This window comes from Bactrocera neohumeralis, chromosome 3, assembly GCF_024586455.1.
Source record: "Bactrocera neohumeralis isolate Rockhampton chromosome 3, APGP_CSIRO_Bneo_wtdbg2-racon-allhic-juicebox.fasta_v2, whole genome shotgun sequence".
NCBI classification, from domain to species: Eukaryota; Metazoa; Arthropoda; class Insecta; order Diptera; family Tephritidae; genus Bactrocera; species Bactrocera neohumeralis.
Window position 1 is genome coordinate 11,846,412 of NC_065920.1, and position 25,680 is coordinate 11,872,091.

General features: G+C 36.9%; 1 protein-coding gene across 1 annotated transcript in view; it reads right to left on the minus strand.

Moving 5' to 3' along the window:
* Positions 1 to 25,680, minus strand: part of LOC126753865 (uncharacterized) — a 91,071-nt gene that overhangs the window by 44,920 nt on the left and 20,471 nt on the right. Inside the window, exon 2 of the mRNA XM_050465602.1 lies at positions 24,199 to 24,636. Within this exon, the coding sequence (XP_050321559.1) occupies positions 24,199 to 24,285 (87 nt within the window). The 5' untranslated portion in view covers positions 24,286 to 24,636. The remainder of the gene's footprint in view (positions 1 to 24,198; positions 24,637 to 25,680) is intronic.

Genomic DNA, 25,680 nt, shown 5'->3' on the forward strand with positions numbered 1-25,680 from the left:
TTTGTCTATAATTTGTGTTCCCGGCAACAGGAATATATATTATTATGCTAGGAGCGACACAAAGTGATAATTATATGTATTTTAACAAAGCAGATATGTCCCAAGTATGACGGAATAGAATCATGGACTTATTAAACAGTTCAAGAAATAGTATATTCAAAGATAGAGCTTCTATAACGAAGGACTGAAGGGAATACGGAAACTGTTTTCCACTTTCTCGTCTGTATATCCAGCTCTAACACAAACTCGACGCAAACTACTTGGAGCCCAACAGGCCAAAACCTTGCATGGCTATTCACAAAAAGCATGATAGAATTAAGCAGTTTCATTGAAAGCACCAAATGATTAGAGCGCAACAAGATGAACGATCCTACGATAGTGTATGAAAATGGCATATCCAGAGCTAATTGAGCCCATGTGGCAGCACTCTTACCTGCCACTTAGCCAAGAAGTTCAACGCTGAGACCTGTGCTCAAGTGTGCGTCTGTAATATATATTTGTATGAAATCTGGTTTTGCTCAAGTAAAGTAAATTCCAAACTTTCAAAAATCGCAATCTTTATATATCTTTTATATATTCTGCGATCAGCTGATTATAGACTGACATTCACAATTAATTCCATGATTAAATACAAATTAAAATTAATAACCGCAAACTGTTGTGAGGGGTGCAACTACGGTGTTAATATTACTAACTCCGGCCTGGAACGAGTTGTTCTTTTTAGAAATCAGACTTTTTTATGCTAAAAGCTGACCCCTGATCTATAAAAATTAATATAGTAGAGGCAGTACTCTTGGTTACCGATAGTAGCAGTGTGGGCTTGAAGAAAGCGCTAACGAAACTACACAACTTTAATTATCTAAAAATGTATTCAATTTAATTGTGAAATTTCTACAACCCAACAAAAGACACCAGTTGTGCACCAAATTATTTTTAAAAATTTCAAAGCAGCTGACAACGGCTTTCTTCTTATTGCACAACAACGACAAACAAACTTTATTTTTATTTCAAATAATATTGTTTTGTGAAGTATTCAACTTCAACTCTAAGGCCTTCGAACTACTCTTGGCGAAATCAGTTTGCTGTTTTCTTGTAGCTTGGTATCTCTAAAAAAAGCATGGTAGAAAAAGAGCGCTCTCAAGAGTTAATAAGAATGAGTAGAACTGAAAGTAGCAATCTTCGACTCGTCACTATTTTCCGAAGCTCGTATGTGCCCAAGCGTCATAATGAACTCATCACCGTTACTACCTGTACCGAAGTCTCTTCATCGAGAACAGTCATACAAACACAAATGTAATCAACAATGCTCGGCTCCACTTGAAAAGCGTAAGACCTGATCACATGAAGAGCCACAACAAAGGCTGCTATGCTGATTGTGGCAAGGTGCCCGCATAAAACGAATGATGTGAATAGATTGCAAATGGGGGAAGTGGCGCCGCAAACCCGATAAATAGATGTGCGCTGCAGTGTGGCAAGCGAGTACTAGATGCTTGACGGCAATAGGGTAAGTGAAGAGTAAAGTAAACCTAAATGCAGCAAGTGTAATCGAGTTACGATTACAAGCATAAAAATGCAAACATACTACGGGTGGCATGCAACAATTGTGCTGTGCGCTTCGTTGTGCTAGTGTGTGTGTATGTGTACATAATTATATTGTTTTCCGAGCAGGTGGCATGCCACTACAATGAAGACGACCTGCCTGCATTGTGGCATGAGGGCGCCGGCTTGTGTTGCACGTTTTTCATTTGTGCAACGCTTTGTCAAAACGCACACATTACTTTGCTTGTATAAATGTATGTGTATTGTGTAGGCAACTGTGCACTATGACAAGCGCAGAGCTTTTGTGGCGGTTGCAAGGAATTGAAGTAGAAAATTGAAAGTACGAGTTTCAATATCCACCACTCTTTTCGTCGTGTGCTTATGTGCTCTTCTCGTGTTCGACAACAAAAAAAAAAAGCAAAAAACGAACTGTGTGAAGAATATGGCAAACAATTGCTAAGCTCATACGCACATATGTAGTATATATGTACATACTTTAGTTCGTTGCAAATGCATCTTGCTTTGGGGATTTTATGGGATTCCACTTCTAAGAAGTTCATTTCCGAAATGCTGCAAGAGTTGCTTAAATTTTATATGCGAAAGTGCTTGGCTAAACCTTGGGAAAATACGACTTTATGCCAGTTGGCGTTGGTGTTGCCATATCGCTGCACGTACGTGCGCCTGAGTAAAAAAAGTCTTTTGTCGAGAGTAAAGTTTCGTAAAAATCGAGTGGATAAAAATGCAGCGGCAGCAAAAGTTAGTAAACAAAAGTTCCCGCTGTCACCCTTTCTTCTACTTCCAATTTATGTTTTTTTTTGTTTTTTTTTATACCCTGAACGGGATATATTACATTTGCCAAGTAGTTTGTAAACCCAAGAGGAAATGTGAGAGACACTATAAAGTATATATATAAATGATAAGAGTGAAGAGCTGAGACTCCCTCCCCTGTCTGTTTATACGCAAACTAGCCCCTCAGTTTTTGAGATATGGAACTGAAATTTTGCGCATGTGATTTTCTCCTCAAGAAGCAGCCGATTTGTCAAAACCGCCGATATAGGTCCACTATATCAAATAGCTGCCACACAAACTGAACGATTGGAATCAAGGGCATGTATGGAAAACTTTTTCGTTTGACAAGATATCATAACGAAATTTGGCACGGATTATAAGCCAAGACAACCCTATAATAGCCGAAGAATTTGCTCATATCGGTTCATTATATCATATAGCTGCCATAAAAAGTGAACGAGCAGGGTCAAATTTTTGTATGGAAAACTTTTCGTTTGAGAAGATATATTTGTAAAATTTGGCTGGTGTTATTGTTTAATACCATGGTAAAATCTCCGAAGAAATTGTTTCGATCAGATCATTATACCATATAGCTGCCATGCAAACTGAACGATTGGAATCAAGTGCTTGTATGGAAAACTTTTTCATTTGACAAGATATCATAACGAAATTTGGCATCGATTATTGTCAAAGGCAAAGCTGAAATATCTCAAAAAATTATCCAAATCGGAGCACTATATCTTATAGCTGCCATGCAAATTGACAGATTAAAATAAAGTTCTTATGTGGAATCTTTAGTATTTGTGAAGGGTATTAGAGTATCGGTGAAACCAAATTGAATGTTTTTTTGTTATTTTTGCTGTTTTTATTTGTTTTTTGCTTTATTTTTGGATTTTTTTGTTTTTGCACTCAGTACTCCTGCCGCTACAATATAAGCAGCTTACGTGACGTTACGTGGCTTTTTTCCAAAAGAAAATTAAAAATTCATAACATACGAGCACAAAAAATCGGTAATCTCGCAGCAGCAACGGATGCATACGAGCACATTTCAGCTGCTAGATGAGCATATGTACGGTATGTACGTGTGACATGCGGCCCTACACTCATAAACACACACACTTTCTCATGTGCATCATGTGCGATTTGCATATGCCAGCGCAAGCAGCGCGCTAAATTCAACACCTACGCGCAACATTAGATCACAGTCAGTCAGTGTGTCCGTTAGTCCGTCACTCAAACTCACGCAAACATATTTGCATGCCACCGCAGTAAGTTGGCGCTGGTTTTGGCTGCCGTTGACAGTGTGTTGGCATTCGCGCCTGTTTGTATGCCATCATCATCAATGCAAATCTCTGGCTTTTCAACACACACACAAAGCCACATATGTGCACAACTACACAGGCAAACACACACATACACGGTGGTGTAAATTTTATGACTCTGCTTTTTATACGCTTCGCGTGGCATTGAAAGCGCTTGCATACACAAACAAGTATATGTGTACGTATGAGTATTCATATGAGTGTATGTGTATTAGTTTGAGTTTGCTTTAATGCCATCCGTATCAGCGCCACAGATTATCGTCGACGCATTAGCATTAGTCGCTAAAAAGTTATATGTATGTGCAATTTATGTGCGTGTTGTCATGTTTCCGCGCTGCATGCCATTTCATCCGTGCCACAGCGTGGTGAGTAGCTGTCAGCTGTTATCGCTCTTTCGAAGAGAAATAGTGAAAATTAGATTTTCCGCTGAAAAGTGGCGTTGTCGTGCATAAATTATCGCCATCACTGCTTAAATTCAAATGCAGGTGGATTATTGCAGCGGGAGCATTTGTAGAGCAGCGAGGTTATGTCTTCATAGAATATGCAATACCAGCAAGTGCAGGTGGTGAATATAAAGCTGGAATTTTAGAATGATTGGATGTCCGTAACAATCGTAAAAAATATGGCAAATTAGGTACATACATATATTTCTCTGTACATATTAAATACAGTTGTTATGTGTTTTCTGTTATTTATGTTGTGCTAAGCTATGAATTGTTAAGTTCTGTTAATTTATTTTATTAAAGTGGCAGGATATGTTATGATATCCCATCTTATGTTATTTTATGTAAAATTTTTAAGTTATGTTATGTTATTCTATGTTTTCACGTTACGTTATGTTATGTTATGCTAAGTTACGTTACGTCAAAACTAAGTTCCGTAATGTTATGTTATGTTAATTTGTGCTGTGTGGTGTTATGTTGCGTTATGTTTTGTTAGGTTATGTTACATTATGCTATGCTATGTTATGTTATGTGCTGTGTTGTGTTATGTTTTGTTAGGCTATGTTACATTATGCTATGCTATGTTATGTAATGTTATGTAATGTTATGTTATATTATGTTATATTAAAGTTATAATATTAAATAATTTAAGCAGTGGTAACCTATTTTATATTTCGTAATGTTATTTTCTGCTATGTTAAGTTTCGTTGTATTGTGTTACGTTACCTTATGTTCAACTTTTTAAAAATTAAACTGTGCAGTGGTATACCATTGTATATAGTACGTTGAGTTATTGTCTTACGTTTTTCTTTATTATGTTGTGCTATGTTTCGTTACTTTATTAAGTTATGTTCTGTTTATTTACTTTTTTTAAAGCGACATGGTGTGTTAAGATATGCTATGCTCTGCTATGTCTTGTTGTGTTTTGTAATGTATACAGTTTTAAATGCTGTTAAATTTTTTACTTTTACGTTATGTTTTTCTATTTTATGTAAAATTAAGCTATACTAGCTGCCATGAAGTTATATGTTATGTTAAGCTATGTTATGTTATGTTAGAAATGTAATTTAATTTTAAATAATTTTTACAGTAAAGTGTTTTATAATTTTTATGTTAGTTCTATGTTATGTTATGTTGGGTTATGCTATACTACGTTATGTTAAATACTTTATTAATTAAATTAGGCAGTATTATAGTATTTAGAACCTCGAGATTTTATGTTATGTTATCTTATGCTATTTTATGTTCTGTTATGTTGCGTTATGTTAAGTTAAACTTGTCATTAATTTAAAGTAATTAAACTCTTTGTCATATCGAGACGTTGTTACATAAGTTGCGTTAGTTATGTTCTCTTATGTTATACTACATATGTACTACGTTATGTTATTTTATGTTATGTAATGTTAAATTCGTGACTTTATTTTAATTATACAGTGGTAACTTATTTTATATTTTGGACTGTTATGTTATTTTCTGCCACGTTATGATTCGTTATGTTAAGTATGTCAAACTTGTTATAAGTAAAACTATTTAGAGATATATTACAATATTTAGCAATTCAGTATGCTATGTTAAGTTATGTAACGTTACCTTATGTTAGGTTATATCATGCTATGTTGTATATATGGTGGAGTTGCCTTTCTAATAAAAATTTATGGCATAAAGAACAGTATAGCTCAGTAAATAGCACATCACCACATATTTAAAACCGAATTTAAAATCTGAAAGTCATTAACAGCTTCCTTATCAACACTTCCTGTAAAAACTATTTACGGCAACAGTAGGCAAAGTCATATATTTCAATAGTACTGACCCACATTGCATTGAAACAAAATCGAATGAAACTTTATTGAAATTGAAAATATTTTGCAAAACTTCCAACAAGTTGTGATTACATCGAAAGCGCAAACAATGCGTGAATGGCAGGGGACCAAGCTAAGCCAAATATATATTATTCTACACACGACACAAGGGCTCACGCTTTCAATATTTTCATATCCTTTCTAAAACTCGCAGTGAAACGCCGCCATACGCCGAGTGCCGCACAATGGCGCATGCACAAATCTACAATTACATTAGTTTAGTTTTCCGAAAGTTAGAATGGGTGGGTAGCGTGTATATCCTTGCGTGCGGCGTTGACCACTCGCCTGTTTGGCCAGCAAAAGTGCGCGCACAAAGCAAGCGCTGAATGCCTCGGGTTGATGGGATAGATGGGTGAATAGGAGAGCGCTGTGTGTTTCAATTGTGCCCATTTTATTACAATTTGTTGTATTTACTGTTGTTGCAGCAGCTTAAAAAGTACTTTACGGCATATATATAGCGTATTATTAAAGCTTAGCGCTGTTAGCCGCCTTTAAGCTATTGCCGTTAGGGCCCGAAGTGCGATTGTCATTTAGTAGACGATTATATTTTACCATAGCTTGGACCAGCGAGTTGGGATTACGCATTCGATTTGCAGATAAGTGCGGTTTCAATAACAGTAAATACACAATGAGCATTGATAAGCGTATATGTGGAAGTTAAGGCTTTCAATGAGCCGTTTGTATTGCTATCTATGACTGCACAAAATGTTATGAATAGGAGAGTATATACATATATATTATTAATCACCCGCATTGAGGGACAAGCACTCATATGTGAGCGCAAACACACACACGTACATATGCCTTAATGCAAGAACAAACATGCATTTTCCTTCCGACATTTTAAGTAAGTTTGGCATCATTTACAACCTAAAGTATACCCTCAGGGCATACTCAAGCCTATTACACACGCACAAACACAAGCACTCATACGTACACATTTAGCTGCCTAAGTATCTTTGCAAACATTAAATTAACCCTACTCATCCTTCGTCATGCAGAATACACAAAAGCCTCCATTGCTCAAGTTCAACTATGCACACACTCACATACATACAACCAAAGCAGTATACGGTATATGCTGCTATTTTATTTGTGCTCATGTTGCTTGTGTAGGCCGTCCTCTAATCATGTCCAAATTGTCCGGGAAAGCATGGAAGCATGGAAAGGCCGGCCAGTTGATGGTCATTCAATGAGGTTAACTTATAGATTGGGTTGCTCAATCATAAGCTGATAACCCGTCGTCTGTCTGCCTTCCATGTGGTCAGGCACAGTCTATTGGGGAGTATAAAGAGAAATTGATTTTGGCTGTTGCTGATAGACTATGTTATTGTTCTTGTATTTTGTGCTTGCTTTTGAGAGCTTTAGTGGAAATTGAAAAGTACTGAACACAAAAATTATTTGATGTGGTGAACATTGTGAACGATCGTTTCGGAATTATACAAGAAATGATTAATGACTAAAGTCCTTCACGAAATTTTAAAATTTACGAAGTTCTAAGGACACTTGATGGGAATAAAAGCTAGATTATGGGCTCAAAATTTACTTTTTTTACTGCCCCACTTATATGTTTTTAAATCTGTCCTGAATACAAAAGCTGATTGAAATTGTGAGCGTTTGCTCCACCATACAGGGTTTGTCCGGAAAGTAATAGGACTGAGTCGATTTAAAAATTTTTTTGAAAAAATCGTTACGATTCTTTAAAAACTTTCAAAATACGCTCCTTCTGCTTCGATGTAGCGCTGCCAGCGCGATTTCCAAGCATTGAAGACGTGACGGATGCTACTTGAATTCCCTATGTCGCCTCAAAATGCCTGCGTTTCGCTTTTCAGGCAAGGAAAAAAAAACGTCCGGGAGGCCACATCTGGGCTGTAGGGCAGCTGCGGAAGCGTTGCGATGCCGGCCTTGAATATGTGGCTGTTCATACGAAAGGCGGTGTGAGCCGGGCGTTGTCGTGGTGCAACTTACGGTCTTATCGGACCCGATTGACCCTTCGTTTGTCTGACGGTTTGTCCAGGAGGAACAAATTCATAGTGGATGATGCCCTTTGATGTCAAAAAAGACAATGAGCATCGTTTCACTTTGAATTTGCTCAGCCTTCATCAGCTACCTCTTCCCGGCCATCCAAAAAGGCCTGGTGTCACCGAAACACTTCTTGCTAAAGCCAAATCTGAGTAAGCCTGCTTGATCATATCAAGCGTCTCTGTCACAGATTAATCGAGTTTCACACAGAATTTAATCACGTACCTCTGCTCTAACGAACGCTGCATTTTCGCCTTGCATCACTCACAGAAACACGTCGCCGAAAATGTTTGTCCTGACTCTCGAGGTGCCCGGAGACAACTGACTGCGCCCACGCTCCGAAGTATAGTTGCGGTGGAAAAAAATCAATCTTATTAATTTCCGGACAAACCCTGTAGACCTCTCTATTTTTAAAATTAAATCAATACCGATATTTTGAACCTAAATAGCCTCCAAGCCTAAAATCCTTCTTTATACTTAATTGACCGTAAGGTATTACTAAGCAATTGGCAAGGATTTCACAACTTGAGAACATTTTACTATTCCCTCATTAGCAGAAATCGTCATCAACCCGCAATATAATTTTTTTTTGGAACCTTGAAGTGTGTGTCTGGTTTCAAGTTAACTATATAATGCTAAGCTTTTATTCTATGTCGTAGAAAACCTCTTTCAAGCCATAACGCGCAGAGACATTTTAACGGAGCTGTTTTGTTGACTTCGTGGAAAACAAAAAACTTTCATTTCCTTTGGTAACCCGAAGAGTGTGAAACATTCATCCGTTAGATGTCGCTCTTTTCAATTACTTTCGAAAAAATAGTTAACTTCGAATTCGCCCAATTGGCACACAGCACTATGACTATTGTTGAAGTCATCCGAAAGTACAAGAAAAAGATACTATTGAATATCTTCCATGCAAATGCAAGGCTATGTACAAGAAAAGAATCGCAATTATTGGGGGATGATTTCTTGACGATGTCCCGGAGGTTGCTCAAATAAAACTTTTGATGCTAATGAACTTCAAGAGCCCTTTTTGGTTCTGAGAGGACAAAATGGAGTGAAGAAGTTTTAGTTCCTGTATATTCACAGTGGACCTTTTAAAGGCCTAGATGAGTCGTCAGACATCCACTCTCCCAACTACCTACCTATTAGTTGAATTCCGTTTAAGCCCATATTCGAAAATTAGGTTGTTAGGGATGAAAAAGAAGGCTGCAAAATCCTCTTAGTTAAAAAATAACTTCAGCAAAGTGGTAAAAATCATCTACTAAAGGCCTTAGAAGTCTTTTTGGAAACTTTAAGTATCTTTAACGAAGCAACGTCATCAAAGTTTGGTCAAAGCTTTTTGTGAAAAATCAACAACACCAACCAAAACTTACGAGTATAATGGAAAACTAACGACAAGGCAAATACAAAAAGAACTCCGTGACCAGTTAGTACTAACAAATCTCACTGTTCAGACAGTTTAGTGGTCAAATTCGTTAGCTTATGATTTTTCATGATGCAGAAGCTCAGGTATTGCCTACGACGAATGCGTCAAGCGTATAATAAAGCGATGCGAAAATGGCTAAAGCAACTAAAGCACACCATGGTCGATACCAATAATTTTGTATTTAAAAATTGTAGATTTTGCCATGTGCCGAGTTCGAACCCACTAGCGATCGAGTGTAATTTGCCCAGTTAAGACTATCTTCAGTCACTCAATAGCTTTATGACGCTTCGCTAAACGATAACAACCTTCATTTATTCTTTTGACAGCATACAAAATATACCGGGAAGTAACTGATGCGCACTTCCAGCGAGTTTAGTCTATCCTTATTTGTTTCTGTTCCAACACATTGCGTGCGCCTGCGGATATGCTACGAAATTGTAAACACTATTGTGGTAAATTCATTGCCATTGCTGGCGGTATTTCGAAACTTAATGTCAATGAGTCTAATACATACACACATACATACAAAAGTAGTTACAAAGCGTTAGATTTTTCGCTAGAAGAAACGCGCCGAGCATATCAAAGAGTATTGACAAGCGGCAAGCTAAGCAGCTGAGCGGCAGTGTTACAAATGTGGGGCCAACGGCATTATTACTGACCGCAGACGAAATTGCTGTTTCATAGATAATGTGTTTCCATTTGTAGAAATTGCTTTTACTTTTGCTTGGTTGGTTGTAATTTTATTTCACGTTTGTCTTTCGTTTTTTCATTGTTTATTTTTCTTTGGTTTTTTTTTGTCTTTTGTTTGCTAATGTTTGTTGTGCTCTCACGCCTAGAGCTGCAGCCGCATTGCGCTATTTATACCGCATTAACTGTCTACCTTATATTTATTGCTGCCAAAGGCCTAGGCCCAATTCTATTTTCACATTTTTCTCATTTACGAATTCGCTCTCCTTTTTGTTATTTCTTTTTATGTATTTCTGCGCTGTTTTTTCCTTTTTTTGAAGTGTGCATAATGAAGCGTTCACAAATTGTTTGCAGTAGACATAAGCACCGCGTCCGTCCTAAGTGACGCAGAGAAATAACCAAAAAACCAAATGTACTGAGAATGGCAAAGTAACGAAATAAAAGCAAACATTTAAGTGCCTTTCGTCCAAGTACGAGTCCATTTAAGCACGCGCGTGTATCATCACAGTGGTGCGTCCGCCTTATCTCTGCCCGTCGTGCTATCTTCGTGTGTGTGTGTGTGCAGGCATAACCGGATATGCTCATTTGTTGGCTGTATATCATTTCATTACACATTTTTCCACGCTTTTGTTTTTGTCCCAAACGGAAGGCGAAATGTTTCTCAAGTACATGGCAACGCTCGCTTTAATGGAGATTTATGCGTGGAAAAAATGGGGGGGAAACAAGCCTTGCTGTTGTGTGGTGGTACTTACTGGCTTTCGCAGCGGATTAAACGCGGTTTTTCGGCACTAAATGATAAGTACTTTTTTACGGTATATATATGTATATATAGATATTTATGGTTTCCTTGCAAATATTTGCAGAATCGTTTTGGCAAAACTTTTATTTGTCTTGCACTAGCTTTTGGCGCAATTATATTTTTTCACAAACTTTGAACAAGTTCACTTTAAGTGAGTTATAATTAGAGTTAAATGCTTACAACGGAGAGTAATTATAGTTTCAGAAAGCTATAAAGTTGAGTAATCCGTAAGTCTTCAAACATGCTAAGCGCATGTTGGCTTCAAAGGCTTGTGTTTCTAATGAAGGCTCTGATCAAGAGCTTGATTGTTTCTTGATAATTTTGTAAATATTTCCTAAAATGTTGGATTCTTGTATTGTAGTCAAGAGGTGCAACGTTCAAACCACCAATTACTAAAATGGCAAAAATAGCTCTATGTGATGGAAATTTTTTGAACTCAAATTCGTAATCAGGTATCTTCAAATACCCTTAAGCACATCAGACGCATATTTTTCCTTTAGTTTTTTTATTAGCCAATAAAGAAGAGGAATATAAGAACAAAAGGCTTATAGTGTAGAGTTCTTCTAAAAAATCGCACTTCAAGCGAAAAAGCATTTAAGAAAAGCTCTAATCATACATTTTGTTAACGTCCTCGCAACATTTCAAAATCTATATTATAACTTAGGCAATTACTCCGAACGATATTGTACATAACCTTACTCATTTCGACTTCGAAGTTTTTCTTAAAAACCTCTCTTTTCACTTTTCAAGTCAATATCAGCAATACTTACTTAGAACCTATTTTGTTTTTAAAACTAAAAAAATATGATAAGCTCTTTGTTATGCGCAAAAAGCTTTCCAACCACTTTTAAAAAATATATTTTTGAAACACAATCTATCCTTAATACAACATAATTTGAAAACTCTTAAAGTCTAAGCCTAAAAAACTCTCTAAATATTTTTAAAACTTTTACAAGAAATAGAACTGATTTCGTCTTCGAAACAACAAAACTTGAAAAGCTTATAAAGTTTTTCTTAAAAAGCTCCCAAAAAAATTAAAACTTATAAAGCTTTTCCCAGAAAGCTTCCAAAACATTTTTAAAACTTTGATCAGAAACGGAAGCTTCTTTCTTAAAAAAAAAAAAAATAAAAAAAAGCTTATAAAGCTGTGTCTAAAAAGCTCTCTAAATATTTATTAAACCTATATCAGAAACATCAACATGTTTATAACCATGAAACAACGAACTCGAGAAGCTTTCGAAAAAACTCTGAAAATATTACTAAATCCTAAAACGTAATCAAAAACTGTATTCGACCACGAAACTACAAAAAATTTTAAGCTTATAAAGTTTGTCCTAAAAAGCTCTCAAAAGTTTTTGCAACCTTTATCATTAACAGTAACTTATTTCGACTTCGAAACAAGAAAACTTAATAAGCTCGTAAAGCCTTTCCTAAACAGCTTTCAAAATTTTTTTCAAACCTATAACAGAAACAGAAATTTATTTGAACCCTAAAGCAACAAAACTTAATAACCTGTTAAATTGTTTTGCAAAAAAGCTCACAAAATCACTTTTAAAACAACGATCATTTGGAAGTGGATTACAGTGTAAGTATACCAAACGTTGTGGGCTTGAGTACTCAAGCACGATTCTAAGTTGTGTATACAGTTTAAAACCTTGATTAAGCTTTACGCCATATTTTATCGAATATCTAACGTTTCAGTACCAGTAAAAATTTTTTATACCCTTCCTAGTACTATTTATTGTTTAATCTGCCTTTGTACGCGCGTTGGTTGGAAGAATTGGCGTCTCACTCACAACAACAACAATACTGAAGCAGATTTAATCATAAATTACACTGAATTGATAAGTGGAATTCATCGCAAATATTCTAAGCTTCTCACATTTCATGGATTCTGCGGTTATTTTGAAGGTACTTGGAATTAATAATGAATGCTTTAGACTTTTCTTGTATTAATATTGATACAGTATTTCTCAGTAACTCGAAATTGTGTGCCCAAATTTGATATCTGTTCTTTTCTGAGTACTGCTGCTCACTACATAAAAGCAACAGTTTGTCAGTTTGTCAGAATCGGCATTAAAGCCATATTTTTGTATAATTTTAGAGAATTGGGCACATATTTCATTAGAAGAGAAAATCAAACAAGTACAAGAATTAAAACTCAAAAAATAAAGTAAAATAATTAGTTTTTTTGACAAAAGCGAAATACTGCTTAGAGACTTAGAAACAAGAAGCTCAACAATATCGCATAGTATGGAAAAGAATGAAAAATGTAGTAGCTCATGGAGCAGAGTTCAAGGCTGGTAATATAGCCTACAAACCCTCTATTAGGCGAAATGTAAAAATGCATTTCATGGAAACGAATTTTTCTGTTGTTATTTTGCTCAACCCTCTCAATACCGGTAAGAATATTATTTTATCGCTATACCATATAGAAGACAAACTTTAAGGCGCAAAATTATATACTCTTTATACAGGCGGCACTCTCTTAATCTTAAATGATTTAGTTAACTTAAAAATTGCAAAGTTTACACACTAAATCAGAGATACGCAAAGTTGAAAATTTCGTAAGAGCAAAGTGCTTCAATTATGCGTGCGAAGTATCTGCCAGAGGTCAGTCAGTGTGCACAAGTTAAAAAGTAGCATTACGACTTCCACGAACTAAGCAAAATTATTATAAATAAAATATATGGGTATATGTAAAACAAAAGTTTTCGCAGAGCCCAGTGGCAAAGCCTCAGAGTGGCAAGAAGATTGTCGGACTCAAAAAATAAAAAACAACAAAAAAACAGCACTGCTACAACGGCCTTGTTTACTGTTAGCAAAAGCGCGAAAGGAAATATTTGCTAAACAATAGAAATAAAACTAGAACGAAAATATTGAAAAATAAAAAATTGCTAAAAAAATGGAATACGGGTGCAAAACAATGGACACAAATAAAAAATGATAATAAAATGCAAGCAGCAAATTTATGTATACACGAGTGTATTGAATATTTGCCGAGCGCTGCAACAATTTTTCAGCATTATTTGTGGGAAGATAAATACTTGTATATATAGCAGATACAGTGTTGTGCAGCAAAATAACTACGTTTCGACATAAGTTTAAGATGGAAGTTAGGAGGATTCCTTTTATATTTATTGATTATTGAAAATCGCTTTATTGTTTTCCACAAACTATTCAGATTTATACAATTTTGCTAGCATTTGAACCAATTGTCATAGCACTTTTGCCACTCTGATTGATCAAAAACATGCATTCTAAACGTCTCAGCCGCCTCTTCAGGTATTGAAAAACGTTGACCTTTAAGTTTATCTTTAACGCACGGGAATAAAAAGAAGTCATTGGGTGCCAAGTCAGAACTATATGGTGGATGACTCATCAAATCGACGGTGAGAGTGTCCAAAATTGCAATTGTTTCAGTCGATGTTTGAGAGTTCGCATTATCGTGGTGAAGAGTGTTCTGTCTTTATCTGATTTACTGACAAATTGCAAACAAATGTTGCGACATGTTCAATTTAAAAAAAAAAGGCAACTATTTGTTTGGAATGCTTCGTGCGCGGAACGCTTTTATTGATTTCGGCTCATCTGGAAACATCCATACAGTCGCCTTCTGTTTACTTTCAGGCCCAAACGCGTAAATCCACATTTCACCGCATCGCTGTCGTGTTTTTTTAAACAATTCTCTCGACCAATCGACACAAGCTTTTTTTGAGCGATTGACAAATCGTGTAAAATCCAAGGTGCAATCTTTTTACAGTCAAATTTTCATGTAATCTTGGATGTGTGCTGGTCTAACTTAGCTATAGTTGTCTCAATCTCACGATACGTTATATGACGATCTTGCAATGTCGGTTTGCGCTCGGCATTTATAGTTTCCGGAACAACAATTGATTTTTATCATCATACCATCATACTAATTAAATTCATCGATACACGTCGAAAGTTGTGAACTTATTCGGGATTTAATAAAATTTTTTGACCGAGATGAATACCATATAATGATTGTTCACCTACAATTAGAACAGTAGAAAGATGAGTTGCTGAATTTAAACGTGGTCGTACAAGCCTTGAAGACGATCCACGTGAAGGATTAGCCAAAATACGGGATATGGTTTTGGAAGATCGTCGATTAACTGAGGGAGATTTAGTAGAGGCTCTTCACATCTCATTAGTCAGTATGAGCCATATGTTAAGTGAAATTTTGGGTCTTAGAAAGCTGTGTGCACAATGGGTGCCACATTTGCAAACAATGCAATAAAAACACATTCGAAAACGACTATCTCAGCAATATTTGGAGCGTTTTAAAAAGAATAAAATGGATTTTGTGCGTCGATTCATCACTATGGATGAGACCATGATCCTGAATCAAAACAAGAGGCTAAAAAGTTGTTCGGCTTCGAAACGAGTACGTGTCCGGAAATAGGCCAAGAAGGTTATGGCATCACTTTTTTGGAATGTGGATTACTTGCAAACTGGTAAAACAATTAATTCTAAATTCATCAGATTTGGCCCCCAGCGCCTTTCATTTGTTTCCAGAATTCAAAAGATTTATGCGTGGCAAGCGTTTTTCATCAAATGAAGAGGTCGTAAAAGCTGCTAAAGCGTATTTTGCAGACCTTCCGGATTCTCACTTCAGAGATGGGATCCACAGATTGGAGGATCGTTGGAGCAAGTGTATTAATGTTCAGGTAGATTATTCTGAATAATAAAGTGTATTTTGAATCATAAAATTGCATTTTTCTTATCAAACAACAAAACTTATTGAACAACCTGGTAATGAGGTGCTGCTATTTTCGTGAACACCACTGTAGCTTTTGCGGGCGTTCAAGCATAGTTGCCGTAAGCGCTGCGAAATGTCTGGAGCTGTTCGGTTGCAAGCTCCTGGCGCTCAGCCCACGGAATGTTGCATTGAAATGCTTATTTTTTAATGTTTGCGTTGGCTGTGATTTATTTTATTTAATACAATATTTCCGGCATTTTAGCGAAACTCTCAAGCGCGGCGAAATTTTCACACTCTTTGTTTTGTAACTGAGTTCTCTATTGTTTGGCGTGCGAAAGCTCACTGGCTGGCGTAGCCTTTATGTGCTTATCAATACGTAAAGTGGGTCTGCAGAGTTTCCTTGAGCAAACAGTTACTTGTATTTTTTCTAATTTACAATTCGTTGCATTTTCATTGCATTACATATACCATGAACGTAAATGTTTTATTTATGTGCAGAACAAAGAGAAATTCTTGTTTATTTTTGATCCGCTGGCTTCGTTGCGCCTTTTTAACGCCTTCGCTTGGCGCGTCAAAGCAAACTAAGTGCTATGTGACGCCATTATTTGCCAGCCACACCCGCCAGCGTTAGTTGCTGCAAATATGGCTTTAGGTGTATGCTTGCAATGCAAATAAATATAATTTACCTCAGTATGGCACTCTTATTGGTGGGTGGCATATATATTTGGCTTCGTGCTTTTAGCAAAATTGTGGCACTAACGAAAATACTAGCATATGCAAACACGAAATTGCTCGCCGTTCACAGCTTAAAGCTTCCAAAGAAACACATTGGTATTTTGCAAAAGTATTCGGAGTGTTTAAGTATTGGGTTACCTTGCAAATGTATAAGTGGTATTAGGCAATGGACCTTATCCGTTTTTTATTTTCTTAGAAATATTGTCCTCAATTTTCAAGTTGATCCGAGGAATAGTTTTGAAGATATATCTTTGAAAAGTTGCGCGCTCGAGGTTAGCTATGAAGTAACTTTAAACTTTAAAAGCGTTTTTCTCGAAACTTTGTTTTCAAAGTCGGTTGTCAAGATTTCTCGCGAACCACTAAACTGGTCTTAATGAAATTTTACATAGATCTTAGAGATGTAATGGGCAAGGGCTTGAATGAAAGACTTTTTATTGATTGAGGAAAATCCATAATTAAAATATTGGCAAAAGAAAATCGCCGGCGCTGTTAACTGACTCCCTAGTTATAATAAAAGCCCGGTTATTTGTACTATTATTTACAATGAGCACTGACAAAACATGGATCCACTGGGCTTCCCTGTTCCGAAGAACGCATAGACTATCTTATCGGCTGGAACGGTCAAGGGTTCTAGGGTTTATTAATGATCAATGCATCAATGATACACTAAATACAACACCAACGATGACACTTAATACCATTCTGCATATAGCACCTGTGGACACAGACAGCAGATGTATTTCTGCTGATGTTGCTATTGAACCCCGGTAAACAGATACCACATAAAGGAACCCAGAGAAAGACATTCCAAATCTCCTTTCGACTGCATACCTTATAAATTCGACAACTGTCTAGCGGATCTAACATCTCCGGGAGATAGATGGTTGGGGCAGGGTCACTGGAGAAGAGGCGATGTGAGCCTATTTACAGGTAGATCGAAGCTCAACGGACACGTTGGAGGGGAGCGTCTTCTGTCGGTAGCTCTCATTGTTTATACAACCAGACCACTGTACTTTCTTTCAAGCAAAAGTGGAAGCCGTCAGGGTAGCAACAGAAGAACTTCTCCGAAGGGCGGCTTCTTTTATGGAGGTATGTATCCACTCCATTAGCAGAATTGCTACAGGCGTTGAGCACGCTGACAGGGAGCCTGGCCATAGTGTAATCATCAGGAATTGTATAGAAAAGAGCTTCCATACCTAAATTCGGTCAGATGGGGAACGAACAGGGATTATCCTATCTCTGTTCCTACGGGGGCTGGATCTATGAGCACGAGCTCAACAAGCGTCGGTCAGCAGTCAAAAAACTCTAATGGTGTAAATTATTGGGCCGAGTCGATGCCAAATTGCATCGTTGATGGTCAATTAAGTTACAAATTTCTGTCCCTATGACCGTAATCTCAAGATTTGTTTCCGTGTGACTTGTCCTTCTATTCAAAATTGGAAAAATTCTCTGACCAGACAGAAATTTGAATCAAAGGAGGATGTTATCATTTTAAGAAATTTTAGAAAACTTTAGGGGAGTGAAGAACTTGCATCATCGCTCAATTTAGTATGCTTTAGCCTAGATACATACCACAAATCATCGAAATCATCAAGTGTCCCAATGACAACTTTTTCTACATCAAAATAATTCAATAAATCTAAGTAAATCTGTTTCTCCAATTGTATGGGCGGGAAACGTTAAATTAATTTGTAATTACGTGTAAGTGAAAGCATTAACAAAATTACAAATCGTAAACAAACGCTTACGTAAGTAACTGCGCGCAACCTTGAACTTAAGAGGATTTCAACTGTTTTATATAATAACAGTGCAAATGCGCGTCGCGCGTCATAACGGTACCGCCGATGGCGTCCGACATCGCAGCAAATTAATGAGCAATCATTTAGAAAGCGCTCAACGTCGCAGTTGGCATTCATGAGCGTCGAGGCGATTAGCAGCTGCTCGCGAGCACTTGATAGCAAAAGGAGCATGCAAAAAGAAAACAAATGAAAACAAGAAAAAAGACATATTAATGAATGAGCACAGTTGTGTTGTTGGAATTTTAAAGTTTTCGCGCTTTGCGTGCTGAAAATCGCCGCATTATCGAGCTCATTAATTTTTATGCTGTCCGGTAGCATCGACAGCGCTCGTACCAGCTGGCGATTCATTTTGGCGAGTGTTTTCCACAGATTTCCGTTTGAAAATTCAACAATTTCCGCCATCGTAACGGGATTTGCGCATTCTGATTTTCGTATATTTGTTTTCTTCAGAGTTCCGTGGAACTTTTTGGTGGAAGGAATTCCTTTGTTTGAACTTATTTCAAGTGGAAAGCCGTTTTGCAACAAAGCCTCCCCCATGCTGCACCCTTCGACACACTGCGTAAATATAATCAAAACTGGTGGCACATATATACATATATATAGTTACACACACAAAACTGCATCGAAAATAATTCATCACTTTTAGCCTCACACTCGCCACGTCATACACCAGAAACAGGACAGTGCGAAGCAGACTCAGCGCGCGCTTATAAGATTCGGCTGTAATTGTGGCGAATGAGAATACACACGCACTTCACTGAGCCCACCCGCCAGCTCCTTATCCGTTAGGTACACATTCAGCGACCCTTATATCACTTTGAATACTCCTCGCCCTTGCTTCATTGACACTTCACCATTACGCGCTTCATCAGCCCTGGCAGCCATCAATGCCAAAAATGCCTCCCTCCATGCACACCGCCATCGACATTCGCAAATGCCGACGTCCTGCTTGCTGTCTGCTGCCAACCACTCATCGTACATCCTGTCATTTGGCAGTAGAATTTGCCATTTTGTTGCGCTGCCTAGCGTATGGTCCCTTATTTTATGGGCTTTGAATGACTTTTGAATGCTTTGGTCGCACGCGCTCGCTCATCCGTCGTTCGTTCGTTAGGATGCTGTGACGACGTGTAGCTTGTTTGCAGCAGTAAATTGAAGACATTGCAGCAATGAAAGATGAAAAGTTTTCAATGTTGGCAAATATGCCGAACAGTGGGATAAAATACGAAAATTTTGAAACAAAAAGAAAGAGATGAAGATAAGGATGAGGACAATGGCAGGGATATAGTTGAGAGTTAAGATAGGGCTAGGAATACGAAAAAGGTTATGGATAAGGATAAGGAAAAGGAAAGTATAAGTATACGAAAACGAAAAGGGTTCTGGTTAAAAATGTGGACAGGGATAGGGATAAAATTATGGATGAGGCAAGAATAAACGAAAGAATAAAGCTGATGATGGGATAGGAATAAGGTTATGGATAAGGATAAGAACAAGGATAAGGGTTATATAAAGGTAAGGATAAAAATAAAGGCAGGAATGAAAAAATAATAGGCATATGGTTAGGGATAAAGATAAGTTAATGGATACGGATAAGGATATAAGGATAATAAGAGAAAGTATGTATCCTTCTAATAAGGATAAAACAATGAATGAGGATAAAGAGTAAGAAAAGGTTGAGGCTGAGAATGAAGATAGTGACACGAATAAGGTACGGATAAGGATATGTATAAAGATAAGAACAAGGATAAAGATAAGGCTTAAGGTAAGGTTAAAGATAGAGTGAGATAAATATAGAAACAAGGATAACGGATAAGGATAGATATCCAAATAAGGATGACGCGTAAGATAAAGCAAGAAAAAGGATGAGGAAAAAATTAAGAATACGAATATAGTTAGAGATAAGAGTAAGGATAAGGGTATGGATAAGGATAATAATAATGATAACTGTAAGGATAAGGATAACAAAACGGATATGGTTAAGGATAAGGAAAATAATAAGGATAAGGATAAATAAAAATGAAAAAGATAAGTATAAGTTTAAGAATAAAAACAAGGATGAGGATAAAGAAACGGATATGGTTAAGGATACGGAAAAGGATTAGGATAAGGCTAATGAATGGATAAGGATAAGGATGAGGATGAGGATAAGGATAAGAATGAGGATACGGTTAAGGATAAAGATAAGAATAAGGATAGGGATAAGAATAAGGATGAGGATAAGGTTAAGGATAAGAATAAGGACAAGTCTAAAGATGAAGACAAGGATAAGGATAACAAAAACGATAAGTATGAGTTTAAGGTTATAGAAGAGGATAAAAGAATAAGGATAAGGATACAGATAAGGATAAGAAAATAAACGAAATAATATAATAATAAATAATAATTTATATTAATGTCCTTATTTTCTTTTATTTAGACCACTGTGCGGTGCAAATTGAGTAGAAAGCAAAAATGTCTAGATACACATATGTACATATGTATGTATGAAAGTATGATATACACTTAATAAATACATACATACATATGTTATGTGTATTTGTAAGAAAGAATGCCGAGTTTAATGACAACACTGACATACTGTACGCCATTATTTGCATGTAGGCGTTTATCGACAGATTTCGGTACTTTTATTTTAAATTTTTTCATGTTCGCTTTTTGCTTTTTCTGGTGGGCTCCACCACCTACCTTTTTATTTTGATGTTTGCTTTTTTGGTTTTTTACCACATACAAATATTTACAATTCGATTGTTTCGCCGCCATTTTATGGAGCAGTTTTTGTACTTCTCTCCATTTTGGAATTGCTTACTTTGTTCGATTTTTGTTAGCAACTGCAGCACTCAGAGCTGTCATTTCAATTGAAGGCTTGTCAATCAACACAAAGCTGAGGAAGCACAACGCCTGACAACTGTAAGACTCTTTATCGATTACCATTTACTCAGCTAAAATGTCAATGATGAACGCATGCCCCAGTGGATCTTCCACTTAGGATGCTTGCCACTGCCGCAGACTTGCGAATTCTTGAATTTTTATTGCGACAAATGTGCGGCGTAAACATTTCTTACGAGCACATACGAGTACATGTGCGGTAATGGCATCTGAATTGAGTAGCGAATTTAACGCGACTTCGCTTGACTTGAATTGTTTTGCGAGAGCGTGAAAGGAAGCAGCAGTCACAGCGGAAGCGGCTGGGAATGTGGCAATGGTTGTGGCATATGTCATAACTTTGTGATATTTTGTATGCTGCGGTTGTGCTGTGGGCGTATATGTGAGTGTGTTTCGGTTGGTGCTTTTAGCGAAATTGTTCCTTTCAATATTTTTACTATGCGCCATTAAAAATGTAAAATGATTGCAATGTACTCGAATGCTGGGGTATGGATTTTTTCATTAAACGAATTGCGAACGAATGATAAAAAACAAAAGTGCTTTCAAGAATGTGTTGGTGAAGATATTATATGCCGGAAAGTTTATTTTTGTGTGGCTCAAGCAGAGGCAGAAGTTGCGATTGTTAAGGAAGCAGCATGTCATATGTGGTGCATGCTCTCTTTAGTACACGGTGATAGAATAAAATTTTGTTCTTTTGCAACTGTCTCAAACGATAAAGATCACTTTGGAGTTCTTCTCAGTACGTTGTGAGAAGATCTGTTCAGAAGAACGCTCCATCCGAAGTACATTAGTTTAGCCCTTTTCTAGGCTCTTTCTTTTTCCGCTCTTTTTTCACAAAAATTTTTTCGAAGCTTTTACATGTTTGCTAAGAATATGTAAGATTAAGAGAGATTAGCAGAATCCTTCTTTAAATTTTCTCTATTTTACATTTTCTCAAAATCCATCTTTAAAATAGGGACTTTGGGACTACAACTTCATCTTTTCTGAAGTAAGCCGTTTTGAGTTTTGCTACACTTTTTGATTTTCTAATTAACAACTGAAGCTGCGACAAAGATCTCGATATCACAACGAATCTTTGGGGTATTATAATTTCTTGGAGGCAGGTCTATTATACTTGCTGGCAAAGCAATGCCAGGAGTTTGACATTTATGCTCAGCATACTTGACGAAAGTGCAGAGATTCCACAGGTAAAATTATCAAAATTTTTTTACCCAAGTGATGTTTGACGCTTGGAATATCCAATTGGCGCCTCGTAGCGAAAAGAAGAAACGACTGGCGCGCTGTTGTTAACTCGGCTATAATCGCGTAAGCGGTGTCTACGCCAATAAAGAAGAAGAAGTGATGTTATGATGCGGTGGTTTGGCCCATGTCGTTCGCAAGGAAAATGACGCTCCTGCGAAAAGCTTCTTCAATTCGAGACGCATGGGTACACAACGGAAGCAAGAGAACCCATGCATCAAATAGAAGGACCAAGTGCATAAGGATCTGTCCGGCCTTCGGATGTAAAACAGGCGTTAATTTTCAAAGGAGAGAGGCAAAAGGCGAATTCCTACAACGAACCAACGCATTTAGTGCCAAAAAAGAAAAAGAAGAACGTAAACTCAGCGGTGAGACATACTTCCGGCTTGACGGGTAAACAGATAGGAAGAATAGTCGCAGTTTAAAGATACTTCCCAGGTTTTCTCCCACAACTTTATTGAACCAAGGTTCTGAAAACCGCTTTTTGTATATTTGTTTCGTGTCAGTGGTTTATGCTGTTATGCCAATTTCATCTAATCAGTTGAAGATCGACATTTGACGCTTTGCTGAGTAGATTAAAGAGGAGTAGGAGTAAAAAAGAGAGCAAACAAGAAACAACCTTAACTTCGGGTGAACCGAAACCCAAATACTATTAACGCTGAAGTCGCTCGACGGTCACAAGTGACATCGCTTCGCTCTATGAGCTTTTGAAAAGTTCCAAGAAAATCCTACATTTTTGAGCCAAATGTTGTTCAGCGATTAGGCCTCAATCAATGGGTATGTAAACAATTAAAGTTGCCGTATTTGGGACGAAGAGCAACCTGAAGTGATTAAAAAAAAACAACGTTTTAGTGTGAGTTGTAAGCCGGTGGAATCATTGGTCCATATTTATTCAGAAATGATAAAGGTGAGAACGTAACAGGCAATGGCGACCGTCATCGTGCCAGGGTAACCGAATATTGAGATCGTTATCTCGGCGACATTTGGTTTCAACAAGACGACGCCATTTCCCATTAGACTTCCTGTGGGGATTTGTAAAGTCTAAAGTCAATGCAAAAAATTCCGCTTCGATTCAGGACTTGGAGCAAAGCATCACGCATGTCACTCGCTAGTTACCATCTGAGACTTAACCACGGCCAACAACTGAAAAAGATAATTTTCAAAAAATAAATTTCTTATAAAATTTGAAGTTTATGTGTTTTTTTTTTAAGAAAAAGGGATCTTCGAAATGGATCACACATAATTTGTAGTAAATTTCGTGAAGATTTTTAAATGCAAAAGTTTTCCATACAAGCACTTGATTCCAATTATTCAGTTTGTATGACAGCTATATGCTATAGTCGTTCAATTTCGACGGTTCCGACAACTAAGCAGCCCCTCGGGGAGAAAAGATGTGTGCAAAATTTCGGACCGATATCTCAATAATTGGGGGACTAGTTCCCGTAAATAAAAACAGCCGTCCGTCGGTTATAAAAAAGTGTTTAATGGAATGATCCTGCCATTCGGCCGGAATTATCTTGAGTACTGAATAAGAAAACTTCGGCCTACACCAGGCAAAATATTGACTAAAACTAATTTCCCTGTGTCTAGTTACACAAAATTTTTATGATTTAAAAAATCTGAAAAATTTCAAGGCTTGAAAATCTGAACTTAATCGAAAATTTTAGTTTGATCGAAGCTCTTGTCAATTCGTAGTCATACAACTACCAATAATACAACTACGAGCTGGCAATAGCTTCGGTCAAGATAAACTTTTTGGTCCAGTTCAGATTTTCAAGCTTTGAAGTTATATATGGCCCAGTATTTCCATATCAAATCTACTTCAACCGACCTACTCTCTATGCGAAATCTCCCCAAAGTCAAACAAAATGTTATAAAAACTAATAAATTTTATATTTATTAAAAACAAAAATTAATTACACTCAGTACTCACCGTACTCGGATTTGTGACTGTATGAAACTCCACAGCTGTGCTGCCACGATGATGATGCAGATGTGGCAAATGATGTGTTGTCAACATGTTGCTAAGAGCTTTTCTACCCGCTTACGTTGTACAGTTGTTGTGTGCCAACAACAATTCCAAAAAGCACTCGTTTTATATTTATTTACTCGTAAATAAAACTCACAACACTCTCACTTTATTTACACAGCTCTCAAAATATTTCATATAATCTCGCATCGGGTAATAATAATATTATTATTATTTATCACAACAAAGATTTTAGAGCTTATTTGTGCACAAACAGTCTTTGCGCAAATTGCATTGTCAGCATAACGGATATTCTGGCAGCAACGTTGCACTTGCACGCACACACACGCACTCACATATGCGCTGGTCGTAGTCACGATGCCGGCACGAGCAGCAAATGCACTGCAAAAGATAAAACAAAATGGAATAAAATGAAATAACATGAAAGAGCGGTTGCATTCGAGCTAAACATAATAAATGCTTGTTTTTGTTGAATTATTTGCGGCAAAATGTCGGCAGCTGACGAGTGCACTTCATGTGGCACGCATGCACACACATACACATAACATATGTACGCGTTTGAGCAACATGTATGCAGGGGGCGAGCACATGCATGTCAAGGAGTCAACGATAAATGGTCGCTTGTCAACCGCAATGCTGACAGTTACATGTGCTGTAAGGCACTAGTATTTAAGCACAACTGTAAATACATACATGCACATACATTGAAATGTCATAACATATATATATGTATATAGTATATACTATATACTATAAATGTATGCGTGCTTATAAATACGTTGCAGTTCGCTCGCCAATGCGGTTTTGTGTGGATTTGTATGTGTGTGGGTATGACTGTCGAAATGCTTGCACATTGCGCGATTCGACTGGTTTTCGCCATTGCCCTAACTAAGCGAGTCAGCTTCATCAATATGGTATTTACAGTTATTCCATTCACATACAGTGCCGAGAAAAATTAATGCTTGGTAAGCTGCTACTTATGTTTTACAAATATAACAATTCCAAGTATTTCTGCGTCAATTGCGTTTGAACTCTGCCTTATTTCGAATTAGAGCTGCCAGATGTTTCGACACTTGTTTCAAAATCCGAAAAAGATATTTTTACATACACACATAACATAACTAAGCACATAAATCAACGTGTTAAAATTTAGTAAAAGATATACATCAGTATATATGTATATAACAGAGTTGCCAAGTTATTTTAAGTAAACAAAAATATGTTGGCAAAAACGATAAGAAATCAAAGAAATTAAAGAAAAATTATAATAAACTGAAATAGTCTTGTCATCTATCAAATAGTGTTGTTTTCATACTATGTATACGAAACAGAGTTGCCATCTCACAAAAATTTTATAGGTTATTTATTAGGTAAAATAGAAAGAAAAAAATAAACAAAATTAAATATCCGTAGATTTTTTTTATA